At 33.0% G+C, this 19,988-nt stretch overlaps 2 protein-coding genes and 1 long non-coding RNA gene across 4 annotated transcripts; 2 read left to right on the top strand and 1 right to left on the bottom strand.

Moving 5' to 3' along the window:
• The first annotated feature begins 497 nt into the window (after positions 1 to 497).
• Positions 498 to 2,416, top strand: LOC113492671 (60S ribosomal protein L30). The gene is made up of 4 exons (XM_026870268.1): positions 498 to 568; positions 682 to 729; positions 1,130 to 1,275; positions 2,210 to 2,416. The coding sequence occupies exons 2-4, from the start codon at positions 709 to 711 to the stop codon at positions 2,382 to 2,384; spliced, it is 342 nt and encodes a 113-aa protein (XP_026726069.1). The 5' UTR covers positions 498 to 568; positions 682 to 708; the 3' UTR covers positions 2,385 to 2,416.
• A 9,631-nt stretch (positions 2,417 to 12,047) lies between these two features.
• LOC113492669 lies at positions 12,048 to 13,324 on the top strand. Its single transcript, XR_003400516.1, has 2 exons — positions 12,048 to 12,182; positions 13,189 to 13,324. It is a non-coding gene; the product is annotated as an uncharacterized LOC113492669 (long non-coding RNA).
• On the bottom strand, positions 13,325 to 19,988 carry LOC113492668 (glycine-rich cell wall structural protein 1.8-like). Of its 2 annotated transcripts, XR_003400515.1 has the most exons (10): positions 19,680 to 19,988; positions 19,351 to 19,550; positions 19,100 to 19,219; positions 18,646 to 18,850; positions 18,447 to 18,554; positions 18,184 to 18,255; positions 17,735 to 17,869; positions 17,489 to 17,634; positions 13,836 to 13,941; positions 13,325 to 13,400 (listed from the first exon to the last, which is right to left on the bottom strand). XR_003400515.1 is itself a non-coding variant. In XM_026870264.1 (9 exons), exons 1-9 carry the CDS (start codon positions 19,778 to 19,780, stop codon positions 16,186 to 16,188), a joined length of 1,098 nt encoding a protein of 365 aa, XP_026726065.1. In that variant the 5' UTR covers positions 19,781 to 19,987; the 3' UTR covers positions 15,741 to 16,185. The 2 variants fall into 2 exon arrangements, 1 of the variants encoding a protein (XP_026726065.1); XM_026870264.1 differs by lacking the exons at positions 13,325 to 13,400; positions 13,836 to 13,941 and adding an exon at positions 15,741 to 16,196 and having other exon boundaries at positions 19,680 to 19,987.

The following is a 19,988-nucleotide window of genomic DNA, read 5'->3' as shown; positions in this document are numbered from 1 at the left end:
CGACGTCTTTAGGAAAATAAAATTAATTATAAATAGCTATGAAAACTAATATGAACGAAAGTAGTACTCCTTTAGTATCCCTTTTCATGTACACAAGATAAAGATTTTGTTGCAGTAATTTAAAGCGAGGCTTTAACGACGTGTTGAATGAAAGGACTAAATATTAATATAATATTTCCGTTTAGGTTGCAATAGTGAACTGTAGTGAACTGTATACTTGCACAGACTTTCTTCAGACTGACTTTAGACTGTAATATTTTGAGTAATATAATGTCGTAAAAGTAGTCTCCATCACACCTAACATCAACATGTATGTAAGTCCTTTCAACCAAACCTTTAACTATCGTAGCGTAATGTACCTAATAAAGGTCTGTGCTTATACTTTTTTAATTTTATGCTAAGGATTCCATCCATATATTTCGTGTAGTCGTGCACATAGACAATTAGTAACATTACAATTCATTCATTCTTTATTTCTGAATGATCTTCGGTCTTCGGTAGGTGAGTGAACTTGAGCGATTGATACCGACTGAACTTCCTTTTCTTTTCCAACGTGTTCCTACGGAAGGTGTGTAACGTTCTGAATACTTTGCTTTTTATTTTCTAACTTAACAAATCTCGTTGGTGTTCTTGCGAAAAATAAACTTTAACAGTTAATTAACTTTGGCATTTCAATTTCAGTAATTCGTGGTAAAATCAACCTCCACAATGGTTGCCGCCAAGAAACAGGTTAGTGTTCGTTCGTACACGTGTTGTATTATTTTATTTGGACTAAGAAGGGTTATTTAATTCTTAATTATTAAATAATCTTAATTATCTAAAGTCCAAAATTATGTGATACAAGATAGGCTTGCTTATTCCGTAATTTGTAAGGTTGAGAAAGTATCAAACATTTAGGTTATGCTCATCGGTAATTTGTCTACAAACTCGAGCAATTTTGACAAAAGCTTGCTCATAGTGTGGCGTGATATATGTGATCCTCAACATTACATATTCTTGCATCAGTCGTGAACTGGTCTATGTTTAAATTAAGTGAGTCTCGGTCGCTAGGCTTGAATGCCAATATGAACTAGTAATTGTTTTTTTTTTTATAAACAATTTTATTTATTTTTGTTTGTTCTGGTTTCAGAAAAAGACTATTGAGTCTATCAACTCGCGTCTTGCCTTGGTTATGAAATCAGGCAAATACTGTCTAGGATACAAACAGACATTGAAGACCCTTCGTCAGGGCAAAGCTAAGCTGGTCATCATTGCCAAGAATGCTCCTCCTCTAAGGTGAGACTACTGAGAAGTAGAGTTTCCCAATATATTTGTCAAAGGGATGCATATGGAGTCTTAGGACAAAGAAGTATGGATTCCCTCACTGTGTTTCATGAAACAGTCCTGTATATCAATTATAAATGAAAATAATGATTGGACATTAACATTAGAAGCCAAAATGAAGGTCTGGAAGAAAACTTTTTTTTCTAGTTTTCCTGTTTTGCGTTTGATTTAATTTTCCTGAGTCCTATTAGAGAAATTAAAATATCATGGCTGATATTCATGTTGCACATGGGAAACCTATGGAGTAGTCTTAATCCATTTGCTGAACTTTGATGGGTAAGTGAATTACATGTCTAATTCTGAAGTTTGTCATATTTACGGTCAATCAAGATATCAATTTACATAAATCTTAATTCTACAAAATTAAACTTAACCCATATTTTAATGATAAACATTAATTATCAGTACCTCTCTGTATTGTACACCTACTGGCTCTTGACGCTAGAGGAAGGGGACATTTTGCTACCTGTAGTCATTTTGCAAATGAGCTACATACATAGACGTAGATTCAACACTAGCATTGATGGACCACACAAACTCTGGTCTTACATGGGATCGACACGCATCGTACAGTGGGTTTGACCCAATGACTTCAACCACAGCTATTTATATTTTAATCGCTATTTGATTCTCATTCGAGCGGGTCGTGCCCGTGTTGGGGCACGGTTTTAGTCTGTTACATATTTTCACAGTGCATTATCCGTGTCCCGTCCGGGCCCCCTCGAACTAATGCTACTTTTGTTGCACGATCTCGGCTCGTCCACGCCCCGGCCTTGGCAAGGCCCGCTGTAATGAGAATCATCCTTAATAGTTTTTATGCAGTAACATTTTACGTAATGTTTTTAAATTGCTTTAAGCTAATAATAATTTTATTTAAATTTTACAGGAAATCTGAGATTGAGTACTACGCGTTACTGGCCAAAACCGGAGTCCACCATTACAGTGGAAACAACATTGAGTTGGGCACGGCTTGCGGAAAGTACTACAGGGTATGCACACTCGCCATCACCGACCCTGGTGACTCGGATATCATCACCACCCTGCCTGAGGCGCAGGCTTAGACTTATGTTTAATATAATATAAAAAAAATCTATTTTCTTGTTTTATTTTACCGTATAAATAATCAATGTATCAGTATTTACATGTCCGTTGTACAAGTACTACAGGTCAAGTAAGCTGTATCGTCTTAAACCTGCAACCGTATACAGATTCATATGTTTTCCCTGCTAATATTATAAACGTTAAATATGAGGATTATAATACGAATGGAAATGTCCATGCTGTTCATATAATAATTGTGTTTAAGCATTTCTGTTTTACGCGGTTTCACCCTAGTAGCCTAGTACTTGATTCTTTGTTAATTTTTCTCCGTAAGAGACATCGAATCATCGTTTAAGTGAAAGATTTCTGACAGCCATCAAAGATGTCAAAAAAGATGTCCGTATGGATTGAGGAGCCACTTTCGATTTAAAAAGGAAGCTCGCCCCCTTATTTAGTAGGAAAGTAAATAATTTTGTAGACCGAATTCTGAAATTTGTAGTATAATATGTCTAAAGTTATGTAACTGTGAATGTGGCTCCTCAATCCAAACATCTGAATTGAGGAGCCACCTGAAACACGGAAAGTATTCCATGTATATTTTTGAAAATTTTGTATCATTTAGTAGCAATTGTGTATAGTGTCTACTAAAAATTTGAGCCCAGTACTGTTTGTATTCAAGAATATACAATACTTTTAATGTGGCTCCTCGATCTATACACAAGAGCATGAATTGCCATGAAAGTTATTGGTCAATTTATATTCCACTCTAAAGACATTTAGTAGTAAGTGTGTTCGAATTTGTAGTATATGGACAAAGTAGTAGACTGAGCGAATTTAATAAATAAATGCATTTCATTTGGCTCCTCAATCGTGACGTCTGCATAATAAATAATTGACTGTACCTGCCTGAGATCAAAACGGAATAAAATACCAGAGACACTAACATTTAGTATAAACGGTCTACTAAATACATATGCACAGATCAACATTGTATATGTTCGGTATCTGAAAAACAAATCACTTCTAAATATTCCTTACGAATTCGCTATTTAGGGTGACCATGTTATATGAATTAAACTAGGATGATTCATTTTTGAAATTAAATTTTTCGACAATATTCGGTACAAAGATTATTCCTAAGTTAATCCAATTTAATTTATTTATCTCATTTGAGGGTAACTGAAAATTATTGTCGAAAGTATCTACCCTCATATTTATTTAGTAATCTGACATTCATTAACGACGGAGCTCACTTGTTTGCGCACATATTTAAGTTTAATTTCTGTTCCTAAACTATATTAATATTCATCACGTCATAATTGTTGACTTGTGAGGATACTATTTGCTGCTGCAATAGTGCATAATAAGTGACTGATAACTTCACTTTGATTTCCTGTTGGGAATATTGTACCTATATTCTATCAATTATTATTAGTTAACTTTATAAATAATAGTATAAGTTATGTTAGGAATGTCATTGTTTCAGAACTATTATGCCGAAAGGTCGTAAATCAAAGGTAGATCTTGAAGATCAAAAACAAGTTTTTACTAAATATGCTGAGATACTACAAAATTCCAACATTAAAAGTAGTGATCGAATTTTCTTAACCATCTCTAAAGAACTTAATTTTAAAATGTCCCCATTAGCTTTGTTTATATCATTGAAACGCAACCGTCACATTTTTTTTCAAAATCACGATTCACTTCTTGTGAAACAGACAACTGGTGAAAGCCATACTATTAATAGTGCTAGTAATAGCAGTTGTCTAACAAACGCATCATTTGAAGATAACGATTTTGATTTAGAGAACAGTAAACAAAAAGAAACAAAAACATTTTCATATGAAATGGACTTGTATGACTGGAAAAAAATTCAGCCTCTATATGCATACCAGAGAAGAACAGGCACTAACACCTATAAGAAATACAGGACAATGCCAAAGTTCAAATGGAGTAATTTGTTGAAGGAAAACATTTATAAATATACAAAGTTACCTTGCACTTGGACCTTAAAGCGCGAAAAGGTTGTTAAAAATAAAATCTTTGTGAAAGGTAATTGTTCCCAGTGTACGGTATGCGTTCAGATAAAAAGTTATGCAACTACAGACAAAATACACACAATTTCTGTAAAATTACCAATATAGATAAAAATATCAAACATAACCCAAAAAAGAAATTTAAATTAACGCCCTATAAAAGACAACAATTAGCAAAAATATTAAAGTACAAATCTGCAATAGTAGTTCATAATGAGTTAGCCTCAACGATCATAGGCGATAAAAAAGATGAAAATGAGGTTTCAAGTACACCAGCGTTGCCTTCTCTTGCTGCTTTACGTCAAATAAAATCTGAGGTCCGGAAAGGACAGTGGTTTGATTCTAATCCGATTATATCTTTATTGGCTATGGCGAAAAGTACACATTAAAATATAATCCGCAGTCTTAGCGTACACCCTGACTTCTTTGTTTATTATTGGAGCGAAGAACAAATTGATTATTATAACCAGTATCTACGGAAATTTGAAAGAGTTACTCTTACAATCGACGCTACTGGCTCATTTTTTCAAACTATGCGCCTCGCTGATGGAACAAAGATCACCAAAAGACTATTTCTGTATGCAGGTCTTATAACAGGAAATCTTAAATTAAAATCTGTGCCCGTATTACAAATGGTCACCGATGCACACGGCAAGCAATCTATATTATATTGGCTAAATCAATGGAAACGTTCAATTCATAGAACACCTCACGAAATTATTTCTGACGATTCTTCTGCCCTGGTTGCCGCTAGTACTGAAGCTTTTACGGTGTTTAGCAGTACAAAAGAGTATATAAAGAACCTATTTTCAATTTTAGAAGGAGAGACTTCAGACGTCCCCTCTACTTTTATCAGACTGGACTCTAGTCATTTCATAAAAACTTTGCACAACCTAAAATGTTTTAATGATGTAGATCCACGCATAAAATATTTTTATATTCGCTGCATTATGTTTTTAAAAAACTGTGAAGATTTTGAAATCGCAAAAGAAGTCATCTTGGATATGATTAGGGTTTGCCTTTGTCAATACGATGATGATTTGACTACCAGTACATGTTCCGATTGTCAAACCTCCTTAAGCAGGCTTATGGCGCGATTGAAAAATATTGACTTAGATCATACGGTGAAACTCAGCTGTATGGATAACGACCAATTAATTTACAAAACTGAAGAATATCATACTGCGGATATTGATTTTTTTGTTTGGTTGGATGATAAAATAGCTCAGTTGCGACAAAAATCAATGAGTATTAAAGAAATCAATAAAAATGTATATTTTTATCCACCATTTATACCTGAATTTAGAAGAATTCTTGGGAAACTTCCATTGTGGTCTAATCTGCTATGTCCATTTTTCAAAATTGATAATACTGCTCCATCATCGTCAGGAATTGAGAGCTACTTCAAAACTTTGAAACAATTGCTTTTCAAAACAAAATTTATAAAGTACCGAATTGATGAATTTGTAAAAATACATTCTAATTACTTGAATACAGAAATTGCACTTGCTACAAGTGATCTTGTTAATGATACACAGAATAAAGATACTAAACGCCCTCGAAAAAGGAAGCATTCACTTACAAAATCTCAAACGGAGGTGAAAAAAAGAAAAATATCAAAGTCTTTGAGATCAAAGAAAATTAATCGGTCATTTACTACTGAATCAATATTTTCTGATCGTCCTTCCTTCGTCGAAAATTGGAGAGGTGAAGCAGAAACTAATGTGATATCAACAAAATTAAAAATCAAATTTGTAAAAAATGGCAATTTATGCGATGCTGTAACTATCGGCAAAAGTTCCACTACAGTGGGTTTGCAAAACACGTGTTGCTTTGATTCAGTCATGCATTTTTTAGGTGTGGCATATATTCAAAGTAGAAATTTTCATAGTGGTTTCTTAGGTTTACGCGAATGTTAGACATTGAAATGAAACTACTTTTACGGATTTTATCGCGGTTTTAATTTTAGATTTTAGTTCCCGACGTTTCGAAACCTTTGCAGGTATCATGGTCACGGGCAGACTGAGATGGTGTTCGTCTTGACAGAAGATGTTGCTCGTTCTACCTTCATATTTTAATTAATTATTTGTGGTCCGACCTACGCAGTATGAGCTCACTGTGTCTTGATGTCTTGCAGCGCTGCTCTTGGGTTTGGCCTTGAGTTTATTTATTATTGGATCCCAAGTAGGTGATATCTTCCAGTTTTTTTTGCTTTCGAGATATTTGGTGTTTTCGCGCTTGTTTAGTTTTTCGAAGCATGTATTAAAATCGAAAGTTGATAAAACTGTTTTCAAATCATTAGTCACGATCTCAACGGTTTTGTTTAAATTTTGTAGGTCGGAACGAGTTTCATGAATTTTTAGGACGAGTAACTTTTTGCTTGCCTGATGGAGGATCTTGGCGCTCCCTCGTATGTCTTTCTTAGGTGATATCTTGAGACACGTTGGGATGAGATTGTGGTCACGGCATCTCTTCAAGAATGCTAAAGATGTTGTATATCTTGCGCGCTTAGTCTTGAGATCTTCCAACCGGCGTATTTTGTTTGCTATGTCCAGTCCGTACTGGGTTACATAGTGGTTTCTTAGGTTTACGCGAATGTTAGACATTGAAATGAAACTACTTTTACGGATTTTATCGCGGTTTTAATTTTAGATTTTAGTTCCCGACGTTTCGAAACCTTTGCAGGTATCATGGTCACGGGCAGACTGAGATGGTGTTCGTCTTGACAGAAGATGTTGCTCGTTCTACCTTCATATTTTAATTAATTATTTATAATAAATAATAAATAAACTCAAGGCCAAACCCAAGAGCAGCGCTGCAAGACATCAAGACACAGTGAGCTCATACTGCGTAGGTCGGACCACAAATAATTAATTAAAATATGAAGGTAGAACGAGCAACATCTTCTGTCAAGACGAACACCATCTCAGTCTGCCCGTGACCATGATACCTGCAAAGGTTTCGAAACGTCGGGAACTAAAATCTAAAATTAAAACCGCGATAAAATCCGTAAAAGTAGTTTCATTTCAATAGAAATTTTCAAGCAATAATAAACACATATTCTGACGATTTAATTCCTCAATATATTAAACTTTTATCAGATCCTGGTTCTAGTGACTTTGATATATACAGAATGAGATCGGAAATCGGCGTGCTGTATTTTGATAGAAGAGACAGCCGCTGTGAATTTGCTTGCAATGTGTCCTTCATTTTTGAACATATAGCTTTGAAGTATTGTTTTAGTGCAATTTGGAATAAGAAGTGTACTAATGATTCATGCGAATTTACCCCAATATCTAGACAGATCGCTTTTTTGCCTTTAAATCTGAATATAATTTCTGTTTTTGGAATCCAAAGTTTAGAAGATGCAATTTGTATTGTAGAAGAAAATAACGTTTGCACATCTTGTAACCACCAAACAGTGTGTAAATATACTGTATCAAAAACAGTGTCATTTGAACTAAATGTTTCTACGAGGTTTAGAGTAAACGAGGTACCAGAAACTATAATGATTTCAAGTAGCTTATATACTTTAATAGGCGTTATAGAATTTATCCCTGCGATTAGCGAAGCTGGAATGGGTCACTATAAATGTCACTACCCAGCGAATGATGAGACGTTTTGTTATGATGACTATGATACTGTAAAATCATAGATAATACATATAATACTGGTATAGATGAGACACTGACAGATCAGTTCTTTTTTTCACTACTTGCCCTGTAAACTAGATGGCGATAGCGTCTGTGAAGCGATCTATAGCTATATGTATGTATGCACTCATCTACATAATATCTATAGGTTGCTATAGGTAGTTACGCATAGTACAGCATTTTTGCCGTGTATAAAATGTACTAAAGAGAAAAAAGAATGCAACAAAAATATAAAGATTTTTCTTTATTTATAAATACGGATAATTTATACAATTTATTAATTAACGTCTACAACGTATTGAAATTAAACCACTTTTACTTTGACACATTTTTACTATTATAATTTACTAAGTAATATGATTTTCTGTAGAAAAATTATTCTGTAATAAAATCGTAATATGGTTTAATTTCATTGGCTAACATTCATAATACACTTATGGTTTATTACAATCACCAATTAATTCACATTAATAGAAACCATTTTTAAATTATTAAGGGTATAATTGAGAACCTTCTATTTTATTTATCGATGTAAATAAAGTAGATGGTTGGAAATGGCCACCCATCAAAAATCACATGATTTAAATCAATCAAATCATTTAATTAACAATAAGGTTTTAAATATCATTCACATTATTTCCTTTTTTTATGAATTTTATAGAAATTGTATGCTTGTAATTTAAGTATCGTTATTATCAAAATCAGCAATTTTTCCTGTTAAAATTCTATTTACACCCGTACACCAACTATTTACAATTAAGTTGATGAACAAATTAATTAAATAATTCGTTAAAATCAATTTATGTTCATCGCATTGAATAATTGAAAAATCACATCTGCAATTTATAAAAAACACAATTATTATTTTTTTAAGTTTATTATTTCGGGCGATCAAGTCTCAATCATAAAATATATTTCATTAAGTAATTTAATAAATGAATCACATGTGATTTTTTTGTATAATCAATCATGTAATTAAATGCATTAGGATCAATTTCTTGTTGAAGTAAATCAACAATACAATTACAATTTTTAAATATATTAGATTTAGTTTTTTATTATATATCCAGGGTACATATTTCTTCGCTTCCGAATGCAAAATCAAATTACTAAAAATAATTTGACTCATTGTTGAAATTAAGGAATCAACTGCAAAATCAGAATCTAAATCATCAGATTTTATAAATCATCATATTTAACTGTTTGAGACCCATCTTGACTTTTTACAATTTTTTCAAATTCTATTGATTTAAAAACAGGTTTAATTTCTGCCCAGAATGGGAAATGTGGTGATTTGTTTTTAAGACATCCCTTGAGTATTTTTGCTGTATCACGGTGTGAGTGGCCATTAAATGAATCAAATAATTTATCAAAAATCAGCAATAAATCTACAGTTTCTTCACACTCAGCTAGTAATATGTTGCATTCTGAAACAAAAAAATATATATATACATCATTAATGTTTGTGGTTATTTATGTTCCTATGCAAAATATATATATAATCAATTTCAAAATATATATATGATGTATTCACAAGAAAAAGTATATATGTATGATTTATATGGATAAAAAATACTTATAATCAAAACATTTAACTGATTTTCATTATGAGTTGCAACATACCTTCTACAAATGTTTGCTCCATGTCCTTTTCCTTATCCTCCAACATTGAAACTGAAGCGACTGGTTCAACTGATACTTCTGCAACTGCAGATGAGCTGGTGGTATCTAGAAAGTAGCAATAATCTTGTTAGAAAAGACTTAGCACATACTTTAAAACCTATTAATATAATTGTGCAATTCTACAAAAGACTACTTAGAAGTATTTTAACATAATTATAACATTTCACAACTATCAAACAATGTTGTCTCGTCCCAAGCTAAGCAGAACTTGTGTTATGGATACTAGACAGCTGATAAACATACTTTCTAAATATAGAAATAATTTACACCCAGACACAGAACAAAATGATGATGCTCATCACACAAATATTTCTCCTGATTGGGAATCAAACCAAAAACCTCTGGCATAGCACTAAAAGACACTAGCCACTAGACCAACAGGACAGTTAATACACTTCATTTGCGATGATTAGGTGACAGAAAATAAAATTGAAACAGCACTTGTTGGTCTGTGGTTCATCTTAGGGGCAGATTTCACAGTTATTTCATACATTTAATAGACATCTGCCAAAATGTTAATTGCATATTTGTTTACATGTAAATTGGATGTTATAATATGCAAATATATTTATTTACCTGATGGGATAAGGCTGGTGTAAAAGGTTGGCACTGCATTTCTCGTTAATACCGTTCCTTTACCTATGTAGTATTTCTCAAAATGTTTATAGTCTTATTTGGTTGTAGATGTATGTATCTCCTTTCATTATAATATCATCGTCTAAAACTTGTTTCCAGATCTCAAACCTTTCTTTATAACAGTCTGGCTTAGGAAAATGATGTAATGTACCTGAAATTAGAAAGAATGAGTTAATTGCAGGTTGTGAAATTTATGTTTTAAAAATATAGTGATATATAATAGTACAAACTTAGATCGGATCGTTCCTACAATAAGATCACTTATTCTATCATCAATAATCATCTTACCTCCTTCTTCACATCCAAAATAGCAATGAGTGCGAGAGTATTTCGGTAATCTCGCCATCGTAATCCGTAAAAAACGCAGCCAAATTTTTAAATCAAGTAATGTAAACACACGTCGTAGTCCATTAAACGATGCCAGGGTCAAGAGAAATAAATATATTCGTCGGTATCTGTTCACGAGAAGCCAAGTAAATACGTAGGAAGCAGTTTCGAGGTCCAGAAAACACGTGATGGTCAATAATAGGCAAATAAGTCGAAAATAAAACTTGGTAAACTCACGGCACAAGAAACGAACGTTGAGTGAAAAGTTTTCAAAACATATCAGTGCTGTCATGTCATTAGCAAAATAAAAATTGCGTATAAGATTAATTGAAGACCGAAAAGGCGATTCAGTTTTTTTTTAATTTTTTTTAGTTTACTTTTTATTAAATAATATTTATTAAATTATTAAAAGAATAACATTTTGAAGAAAGCAGTTACTGTAGCGGCATCTAGTAATATTTAAGGGAATATTATACCTTAGTTGACTTGCCCTGTGGCATAGATGGCACCACTTTCCATACATTTTGTTTTCTTGTCCTCAAAGTACTGTACTGTCACCCCCATGTGTAAAATTCATAAAAGCACCGACCAACCAATATTAATTCATTCTTTAACTTATGTCGAAATTGACTAGATACTAAATATCCTAAACCTATGAAGAATCTTTGTACCGAATATTGTCGAAAAATTTAATTTCAAAAATGAATCATCCTAGTTTAATTCATATAACATGGTCACCCTAAATAGCGAATTCGTAAGGAATATTTAGAAGTGATTTGTTTTTCAGATACCGAACATATACAATGTTGATCTGTGCATATGTATTTAGTAGACCGTTTATACTAAATGTTAGTGTCTCTGGTATTTTATTCCGTTTTGATCTCAGGTAGGTACAGTCAATTATTTATTATGCAGACGTCACGATTGAGGAGCCAAATGAAATGCATTTATTTATTAAATTCGCTCAGTCTACTACTTTGTCCATATACTACAAATTCGAACACACTTACTACTAAATGTCTTTAGAGTGGAATATAAATTGACCAATAACTTTCATGGCAATTCATGCTCTTGTGTATAGATCGAGGAGCCACATTAAAAGTATTGTATATTCTTGAATACAAACAGTACTGGGCTCAAATTTTTAGTAGACACTATACACAATTGCTACTAAATGATACAAAATTTTCAAAAATATACATGGAATACTTTCCGTGTTTCAGGTGGCTCCTCAATTCAGATGTTTGGATTGAGGAGCCACATTCACAGTTACATAACTTTAGACATATTATACTACAAATTTCAGAATTCGGTCTACAAAATTATTTACTTTCCTACTAAATAAGGGGGCGAGCTTCCTTTTTAAATCGAAAGTGGCTCCTCAATCCATACGGACATCAAAAAAGAAGTCTTGAATCTTCTATAGATCTTCTGACTCGAAAAAATCTGACAGTGTAAGAGGAAGGATTTTTGTTAGACACGAGTAAGTTGGCTTCGAAACTACTTGACCGATTTAAAAAATCCTTTCACTTTTGAGAAGAGCATCTACATTATCCCCGGTGAATATAGGCTATAATTGTTTTTCAAATATTAGGGTTCCGTAAGAAAAGGGCGATTTCTAACACAAGGTGTCAAATCGAAAACCTATTTCTACGTATAATATTACACGCTGCTAAAACTACTGCCAATAGAACAAATTGAAGTATTACGGGTGTGTAGGTCTCTTTAATATCTTGTCCGCGAGGGTACATATCTAACCACTTGTACCAACATTTAGTCATAATTTGTAATCTTTAATTATTTTATTCTTTGGTATTAATTCTTATGAAAAAAAAATGACTTCGTATTTTAGACTGCTTCAATACCATTATTGAACTTTTTAAAATGATAATTTGGACATTGAAATAAAAAGACATCACGTGTTTTGAAAATCATTGCGTGGTCGGCGTTTACACCGTCCGGCGTCCGCGTCATCGGCACCGAAGGATAAAGAGTAGATTGTTAACAGAGTGCAGTACATGGAGTAAAAGTAACAGAGTGGAGTGTAGAGTAAGAGTAAAAACAAGAACTAGGTACTGGTAGATTTGAAAAATGATGTCAGTGTTAAATAGTATCATTGCTTTGAGGATAGTAGAATTGCTATAGGATATTATATATCTACCATTATTCTGTGAATAATAGGAGCAAAGCAGTAACGAAATATACTAAAAATACGGGTAGAAATTTCGTAAAGAACTAAACTGATGTTTATATTTTCTAACCACGTGGACGAGGTCACGGGTCACTGCTAGTATAAAATAATTTTAGGACATTTTAATATAATAATTAGTATATTCCTCCTCTCCTAATTTTGCTGTGCCCATTAGGGTCCATAATGAGATGAGAATTTACTTTAATTGACCACCTCTGTAAAATGGTTTTTCATGTTTATGTGATAATTTTAAAGCTTGAATATTTCAATTTGATTTGATACAATTAAACTGTTTCAGAAAGTTGACTGCTAAGGATGGTTTATAATTAACACTTGCATTATACATAAAAATACTTCACTTACACAGCAAGCATGGGTGTGAGGAAAGCGGGATAGGATTTTTGAATTAATAACTACAAATAAACTTTAGAGGATATATTTTCTTTTTTATTTGCTCCTTGCAGTCATCTTCATTGCTCTTTTTTCCCACGTCACAAATCACAACCAGATCTGTAAATAACAAAAAAAAAATGATTTATTATTGTACTAATTAAATGGGTAGTACCTAATCCGTAAATAAATATTCCAGGAATCTGTTAACATACTTGTTGACATTATTTAAAAGACGATGCTGTATAAAAGGCATTTTAAGGAACACACAAAGTTCAAAAATGTATGAGTCTTCATTGTTTCCATAAATAGACTATCAAAACTGAAATAAGTTTTTTTTTTTATAGTAACTGTCGTGAGAATGATTCATTATTAAATGATGTAACGGTTTACTCACGCGTATTTATCGGGGTAGCCCGACGTCGATCAGTCCCTCAATCCCGCCGCGTCTGCTCATGATTAAGGACTCCGGTTGGGTCCGAAACTAGTCGGGCTACCCCGATAAATACGCGTGAGTAAACCGTTACATCATTTAATAAGGTTTTTTTATATTACCTGTGGATATCTTGTCTCCAGTGCATCCATTTTGCATATCCAAAGCTGTATAGTTATTATCAATGATATCACATTGTTAGCAAGCAGAATATTTTTTATCCCATTTCTGAAAAACGATAAATGTAGATTAATATATTATGTATTTAGACATTTATTTTAATAACTGCTAGAGAATTCAAACAAGATCTACATAATTTGCCTAATTCTCAAACAATTGATTACTTGTATGTAACTGATTTTTTCTATTAAGCTAGTACATGAGACAACATGTTTATTTTACTTTATTCTGTGCTAAAGCAGAATTTTCCTATTTTGTACTTTTGGTTCATTTTGTCATTCTTATCTTACTAACTATTCTATTTACATAAATTATAAATATTATGTTACGTTACCAGATAATAGAACCATGTACTCATTATTATTCTTTTGCTTCACATATGGGTATGTAACCACTCCGAAAGTCATTATGCCTGTCATAGGAACTCCTAAAATTTTCAACATTATCATAAAATTCTGTATTCAGAACTCGCCATGACTTTCGTTATTAGACATTGGACCTTTCACATTGGTACTTCATTTAGGTTTGCGTTGTGATATGCGATGTTAATGCTTATACTTAAATACATTATGAATTCAATTTATAAATATAGAATAAGGACCAGACGGTCTACAAAAAACTTGCTCTTAATATATTCTTAAAATTATTGTTTTAATGTGGCATTTAAATATATACATACTTATTAATATTGCAGCTAAAATGAAAGTGCTTTAATCATGTCAGCGAATTATACTTACACTTAATGTTTTCTATAAAAAAATAGTGTATAAACACAAGTTAACTAGCATTTAATCGTAATTTGTTATATTAATAAAAATATGTTACCTGTATGCAAATTTCATATTATAAAAATGAATCTTCAAAGCAGGGAGACAAAAGCAAGCAGAGGCATGTCTCTAAATTTCAGATGCTGCAGACGAGATACCTTGTTTTTGTAAACTTGTTCATAATTAAATATTTATCAAGTTACTTATTATATCTTTTTGCCAATGTGCAAAGACCTTCCTTACAGTATCAGTATACCACTGACTATAATAATTTGGCGCAGTTAACGCATAATTTTAAGTACATTTGACGTAAATTATTTTATTTCTTACCTAAGCCCTTGATATTTATGTCCATGACTTTTTGACATTATGTTATATTACATATTTTAATTTCATTTTTCTATGCCTGAAGATTTGGTGTGTGATGTTGAATTATTGTAGTTATTCATTTCTTTAAAGAATATCATTAATTGTATTTAAAAAAGGAAACATTGTAAAAAAAACCTTTTACCTAATAAAACATATAACGTTTTACAATTAGCAAGAGATAAATTTTCAGTTATTAAAGTTCTGTATATGTCTAGAAAAACATTTTTAAATGTTGACAAGCAATGTAGACTTAAGGTTACAAAGAAAAGCCTGCCTAGATAAAATACAGTATTCACTATACAACTTAAGAGCCATGGTTCTTGGTATATGTGTATTCTTAAAATCTATATAATTATCAAACCTGCTAAAGTATTAAACTTCATCAAACATTATAAATGCAGGTTACCTGTGGCAATTCTATTAAACACCAAATGTTTTTTCTCATGTATGTGTTCATTACTAATTTAAAAATTTAGAAGTTAACCTAATAGACAAATACTTTATTGTTTAAATAGCGACTTCATCAGCACATTGAGAAAAATATAATTTCCTCAAAATGATCATTCTAAAATTTCAATGCCCTGTGAAACATTATTTTAATGTAGCTATTGTTTAATTATTGTGTCTATTGGCAAGATTTTGTGACTTATTTCCTACACCTGGTGCAATCAAGCATAAACAGCTTGATTATATTGAAATAAAGCATACACATTATGTAATATTTTATGTTTTTATTGTGAATTGAGTCCTTAAATCTAAAACATCATGGTACTTTTACCATTTTTACAAAAAAATGAGCCAAAGTAGAAGTTACTACAATTAAATGTTTGGTGAATGAGGAATATTATAATTCATTACTTTATTTATGGTCATGGTAAAATTATAACTTACATTTTAATCATCTAAATTACTATTTCATTAAGTTAAAAAAACATAATCTATCTTTATTATTGTCACTTCTCAATGGTCTCATTCAGTCATTTACATTATATTTATCTTTCTTTCCAAACTCTCACCTAACAGAATCGTGATGTATATACATCGCAAACTGCATTTGTATATGGGTTTATCCGATAGCTTCATAAATTTGATCCAGATACTTTATTTTGAATGTGTACCATAAAGACGTAAATGATATTCTGTATAGTCAAACAGATCACCAACTGCCTGTAATGCAAACATATATAATAGACACTTAAGACGTCAAAACTTAGACTTATCATAATGAAATGCAGCTGCCAGAGTTTCACTGGAACTATATTTAAATGGTTTTTAGACTAATCCTCATTTGCCTACTTAATTATTTGCTTTTTATCGTTTATTCATATTGGATTGATATGGTTGTTTCTTATAACATAAGAATTTCACAGACCACAATAATTGTGTGACATTTCCAATGACAATTTTAAATTTTTTATATCCATCACTAAGGGACAACTATGAATTATAAAAATATTCTTTTGTGATTAATTGTAGTACATAGATTTTGTTTTAATAATTATTCCATTTTGTGAGTACTTTTTGCTAAGACCTATTTTTTATGATTTCATTGAACATGTACTTCATTTTTCACTTTATGCAAGTCTAAAAAAAAGAAGCTACATTATTGCCACACAAGTCAGTTTCCGACAAAACAATTGTTAGCGATGGCACTAATTTACTTGTTTCTTACTAGTACTACTCATACATCTTAATTGTCATAATGTTCTCATTTTGGACTGGTCACTTCACAGTTAAGAATATATTTTAGAATGAAAATTGAAGGAAAAAATTTCAAACAATGGTTTAGAATTTCATAGAAAGTTTGTTGATTCTTAAATGTGAAAAGACATAACATAAGATTTTTTTAAAATTTGCTAATTGGTACTATAAACGATTATAATTTATTTTGTGTTACAGTGCCATCACTAAACACAACTTGTTCATTTCTTTTTAGCAGAATATCCTAATGTCGGTTTTCAACTACATCTACACCAAACCATAATACTGTTTTGCGGAAGTGCCCCCACTTCTGTATAAGTTCATGGCTACATTCTTGCACTAAATAACTAGAAATTATACTCGCAATCTTTACCTTTTATTTCCTACATTTGATCTACAAGCCTACCAACCAATTGCCACTATGCATGTGGCAGTCTTTGATGGTCTCACATACTTATTTTGTTAACTTATTTCGAACAATAAATAATTTGAAAAATCGTAATACAAGTAACCTCTAAAAATTGTACTAACCTCTCTCCTTGATGAGCTCAAAATGTAAGACAATTATAGAAAACTCTTAGCTGTATTTATTTGAAATATCACATTCACTAGAATATGATAAACATACATAAATAAAATAAACTTCATACTTCCATTATAGCCACATTCAAGCTCACCAAAGATGATAGGTACAAAATAATATTTGTAATTAGACTAGAGACTTAGGTCCACTCAGATTCAATATTCCGTATACTTACCATAGTTATTGTTATACTGGGGCTGTGGCTGCTGGTATGAGTTGTACGACGGCTGTGAGTACGAGTCATAGGTAGGCGCCGCTCCCCCGTAAGCGGGCTCAGCGCCGCCATAGCCGGCGTCGCCAGCGCCGCCAGCGCCGCCACCGCTACGAAATCGTTACAGTAAATAGCCAGTCGACACTTGATGAAGATTTATGCAACATTTTTTTTATAATGCTTGATATCAAATTAAAATTGCTTACTAACCTGTATCCTTCATTTTCGTAACCTCCTTGGCCACCTGTTGAATAACCATATCCAGAGCCACCATAGTTGCCAGAATTGTAACCAGAGCTTGTTTGGGCTGGAGCTGGAGTTGAGTAGCTATTGCCTTGATATGAGCTGCAAAAACATGGGGTACTTAGGTCATGGTAATGTTTATCATAAATAGTTTCCAGTTGAGATATGTTTTTATTCCTCAGAAATCTATGGTATCTGCATTTGTGTGTCAGACGGCAATTCCTATCTGATAGATTTTTCATCACTGATAACTTACTAGTATATTAAGGGCCGATTTTTCAATCGCCAGATAACTTTTATCTGACGAATAAGTTTCACGTTTTGACAGCTTTTGTATAGAAAATATGTCAAATGGCCATATTTATTCCTCAGATAAAAGTTATCTGATGATAGAAAAAAAAAAAAAAACTATTTACCTGGGTGTGTTGTATGATGGTTGGATATATGGATCTCCTGCAGGAGGTTCATAAGGTTGATATCCAGTGTGTCTGCAAACAAATATTTGAACTGAGAAAATTGTTATATTATATTTTTTATTCATTTTCAAAAAAAAAACATTATAATCAGTTAAAAGAAAATCGTCATTTGTGTTTCAGACGGCACATTCCTATCGTTTTCTGGTTCATCATTTAGTTACAAGTATTCCTAATCAAAATAACGAAAAACTTTTAGAACATACGATGGTCCATAGCCATTTGCTTGCTGTGGTGTGTTGTGTTGAGGGGCTGCTTGTTGATAACCACCAGTTGGAGGAAGCCTTCCACCACCACCACGAGGACCATCAAATCTAGAAAAAAATATATTGATATACCACTTTTGTCACATGCAGTTTATATCAGTTTTAATAGCCTCATGAAAACAGAATTCAAATGAAATACCTTGGCCTCTTTGGTGGTCCTCCAGCATTGCTGTGTTGTGGGCCACCACCTCTTTTGAATGAAGGTTGAGATTGGGTCTGTACAGGAGGTGCAGATGACGCAGCATGAGATGGTGGTGGTCGGTTTCCAGTTGGGCCTGCACCTGGGTGCATACCTCCGGGAGGACCATTTGGGGGCATTCCATGGCCGCCGCGACCGCCACGTCCTGGAAAGACGAAGGCTTTATTAATATCTATGCATGTTAGAAGTTTGATAAAACTAAGATTTAAATTATAACTTTAAAAAAAAATCTTAATAGTTGTTGCCGGTGTAGTGTGATAAAAACATTAACAATTGATACTTAGAACATTTATCATTATTTTTAAGGTGAAAAAATATTGATAGATGATTTATTTAGTGGTACATCCTACCTAACACAATTTCAGTATTTTCAGTGAAATTCACAATGGATTACCTCTCATGGGCATGCCACCGCGGCCGCCTCCTCTATCCCCACGCTGACCAAAGTCTCCTCTTCCTCTGCCACCCCGACCCCTCATGGCACCAGGTCCACCTCGATTGTTGAATGCACCACCTAAATGCAAAAGAATATTACTTCAAGTTGATATATAATTATTAACCTCAGAAAAAGTGCAAGACACGTTTGCAAAACTTAGCTTGATATCTCAGTTCACAAAATGTGTAACAAAACAATAATAAACTTACGTTGAGGTGGTGCTCCACGAGATTCTATTGTGGGCACTGGATGGGGTCCAGGACCCTGAGGTCCAGGGGGAAAACTGCGTCCTCCCCTGTCACCGCCTCCACCTCTCATAGGGACGCCACGAAATCCACGAGGCCCACCGCGCATATAAGGCATACCACCGCGTGGTGGGCCGCCCCTACCTCTCATGCCTGGTCCTCCGCTAAAACCATAGCCAGATTAAGTAAAACAGGTCAAATATAACCTATAAAATTACTCCTAACCTATACACTATAATGTTCAATATCAAGCAATAATTAAAAACAAAACTGTTACCTATCTATTTACTCACCGTCCACGCATGTCAAATCCTCCTCTTCCTCTTCTCATATGCGGGCCTGGAGGACCTCCACGACCACCACCAAGAAATCCACGATTTGGCGGTCCATCCATGATTGTGTAGATTGGCGCTTAACACGCTAATCTGATTATGTAATAACACCCGCTCTAATAAATAAATATAATACAGTTTGTAAATATAGTGAAAACCGACGCCGCGTCAAATTTAACACCGATTGATAAAAAAGATTTTATCAGGCTATAGCGTCGGTACCGGCCGCCATTAACCGGAGAATTACGAAATCAAAATGGCGGATGAGAT

The sequence above is a fragment of the Trichoplusia ni genome, chromosome 4 (assembly GCF_003590095.1).
Source record: "Trichoplusia ni isolate ovarian cell line Hi5 chromosome 4, tn1, whole genome shotgun sequence".
NCBI lineage: Eukaryota > Metazoa > Arthropoda > Insecta > Lepidoptera > Noctuidae > Trichoplusia > Trichoplusia ni.
The sequence above is the reverse complement of the archived record's forward strand: the minus strand, read 5'-3'. Positions and strand labels throughout refer to the sequence as shown.

Bases quoted from the DNA above. Each gene is read 5' to 3' on its own strand.
- LOC113492671 (XM_026870268.1), top strand. From the start codon at position 709: ATGGTTGCCGCCAAGAAACAG. The intron at 730-1,129 runs GTTAGTGTTCGT...TTCTGGTTTCAG, and splicing joins TGGTTGCCGCCAAGAAACAG to AAAAAGACTATTGAGTCTAT. The intron at 1,276-2,209 runs GTGAGACTACTG...TAAATTTTACAG, and splicing joins AAGAATGCTCCTCCTCTAAG to GAAATCTGAGATTGAGTACT.
- LOC113492668 (XM_026870264.1), bottom strand. From the start codon at position 19,780: ATGGATGGACCGCCAAATCGTGGATTTCTTGGTGGTGGTCGTGGAGGT. The intron at 18,256-18,446 runs GTATGTTCTAAA...ATTTGTTTGCAG, and splicing joins GCAAATGGCTATGGACCATC to ACACACTGGATATCAACCTT. The intron at 17,870-18,183 runs GTAAATAGTTTT...ATGTTTTTGCAG, and splicing joins CCATCATACAACACACCCAG to CTCATATCAAGGCAATAGCT.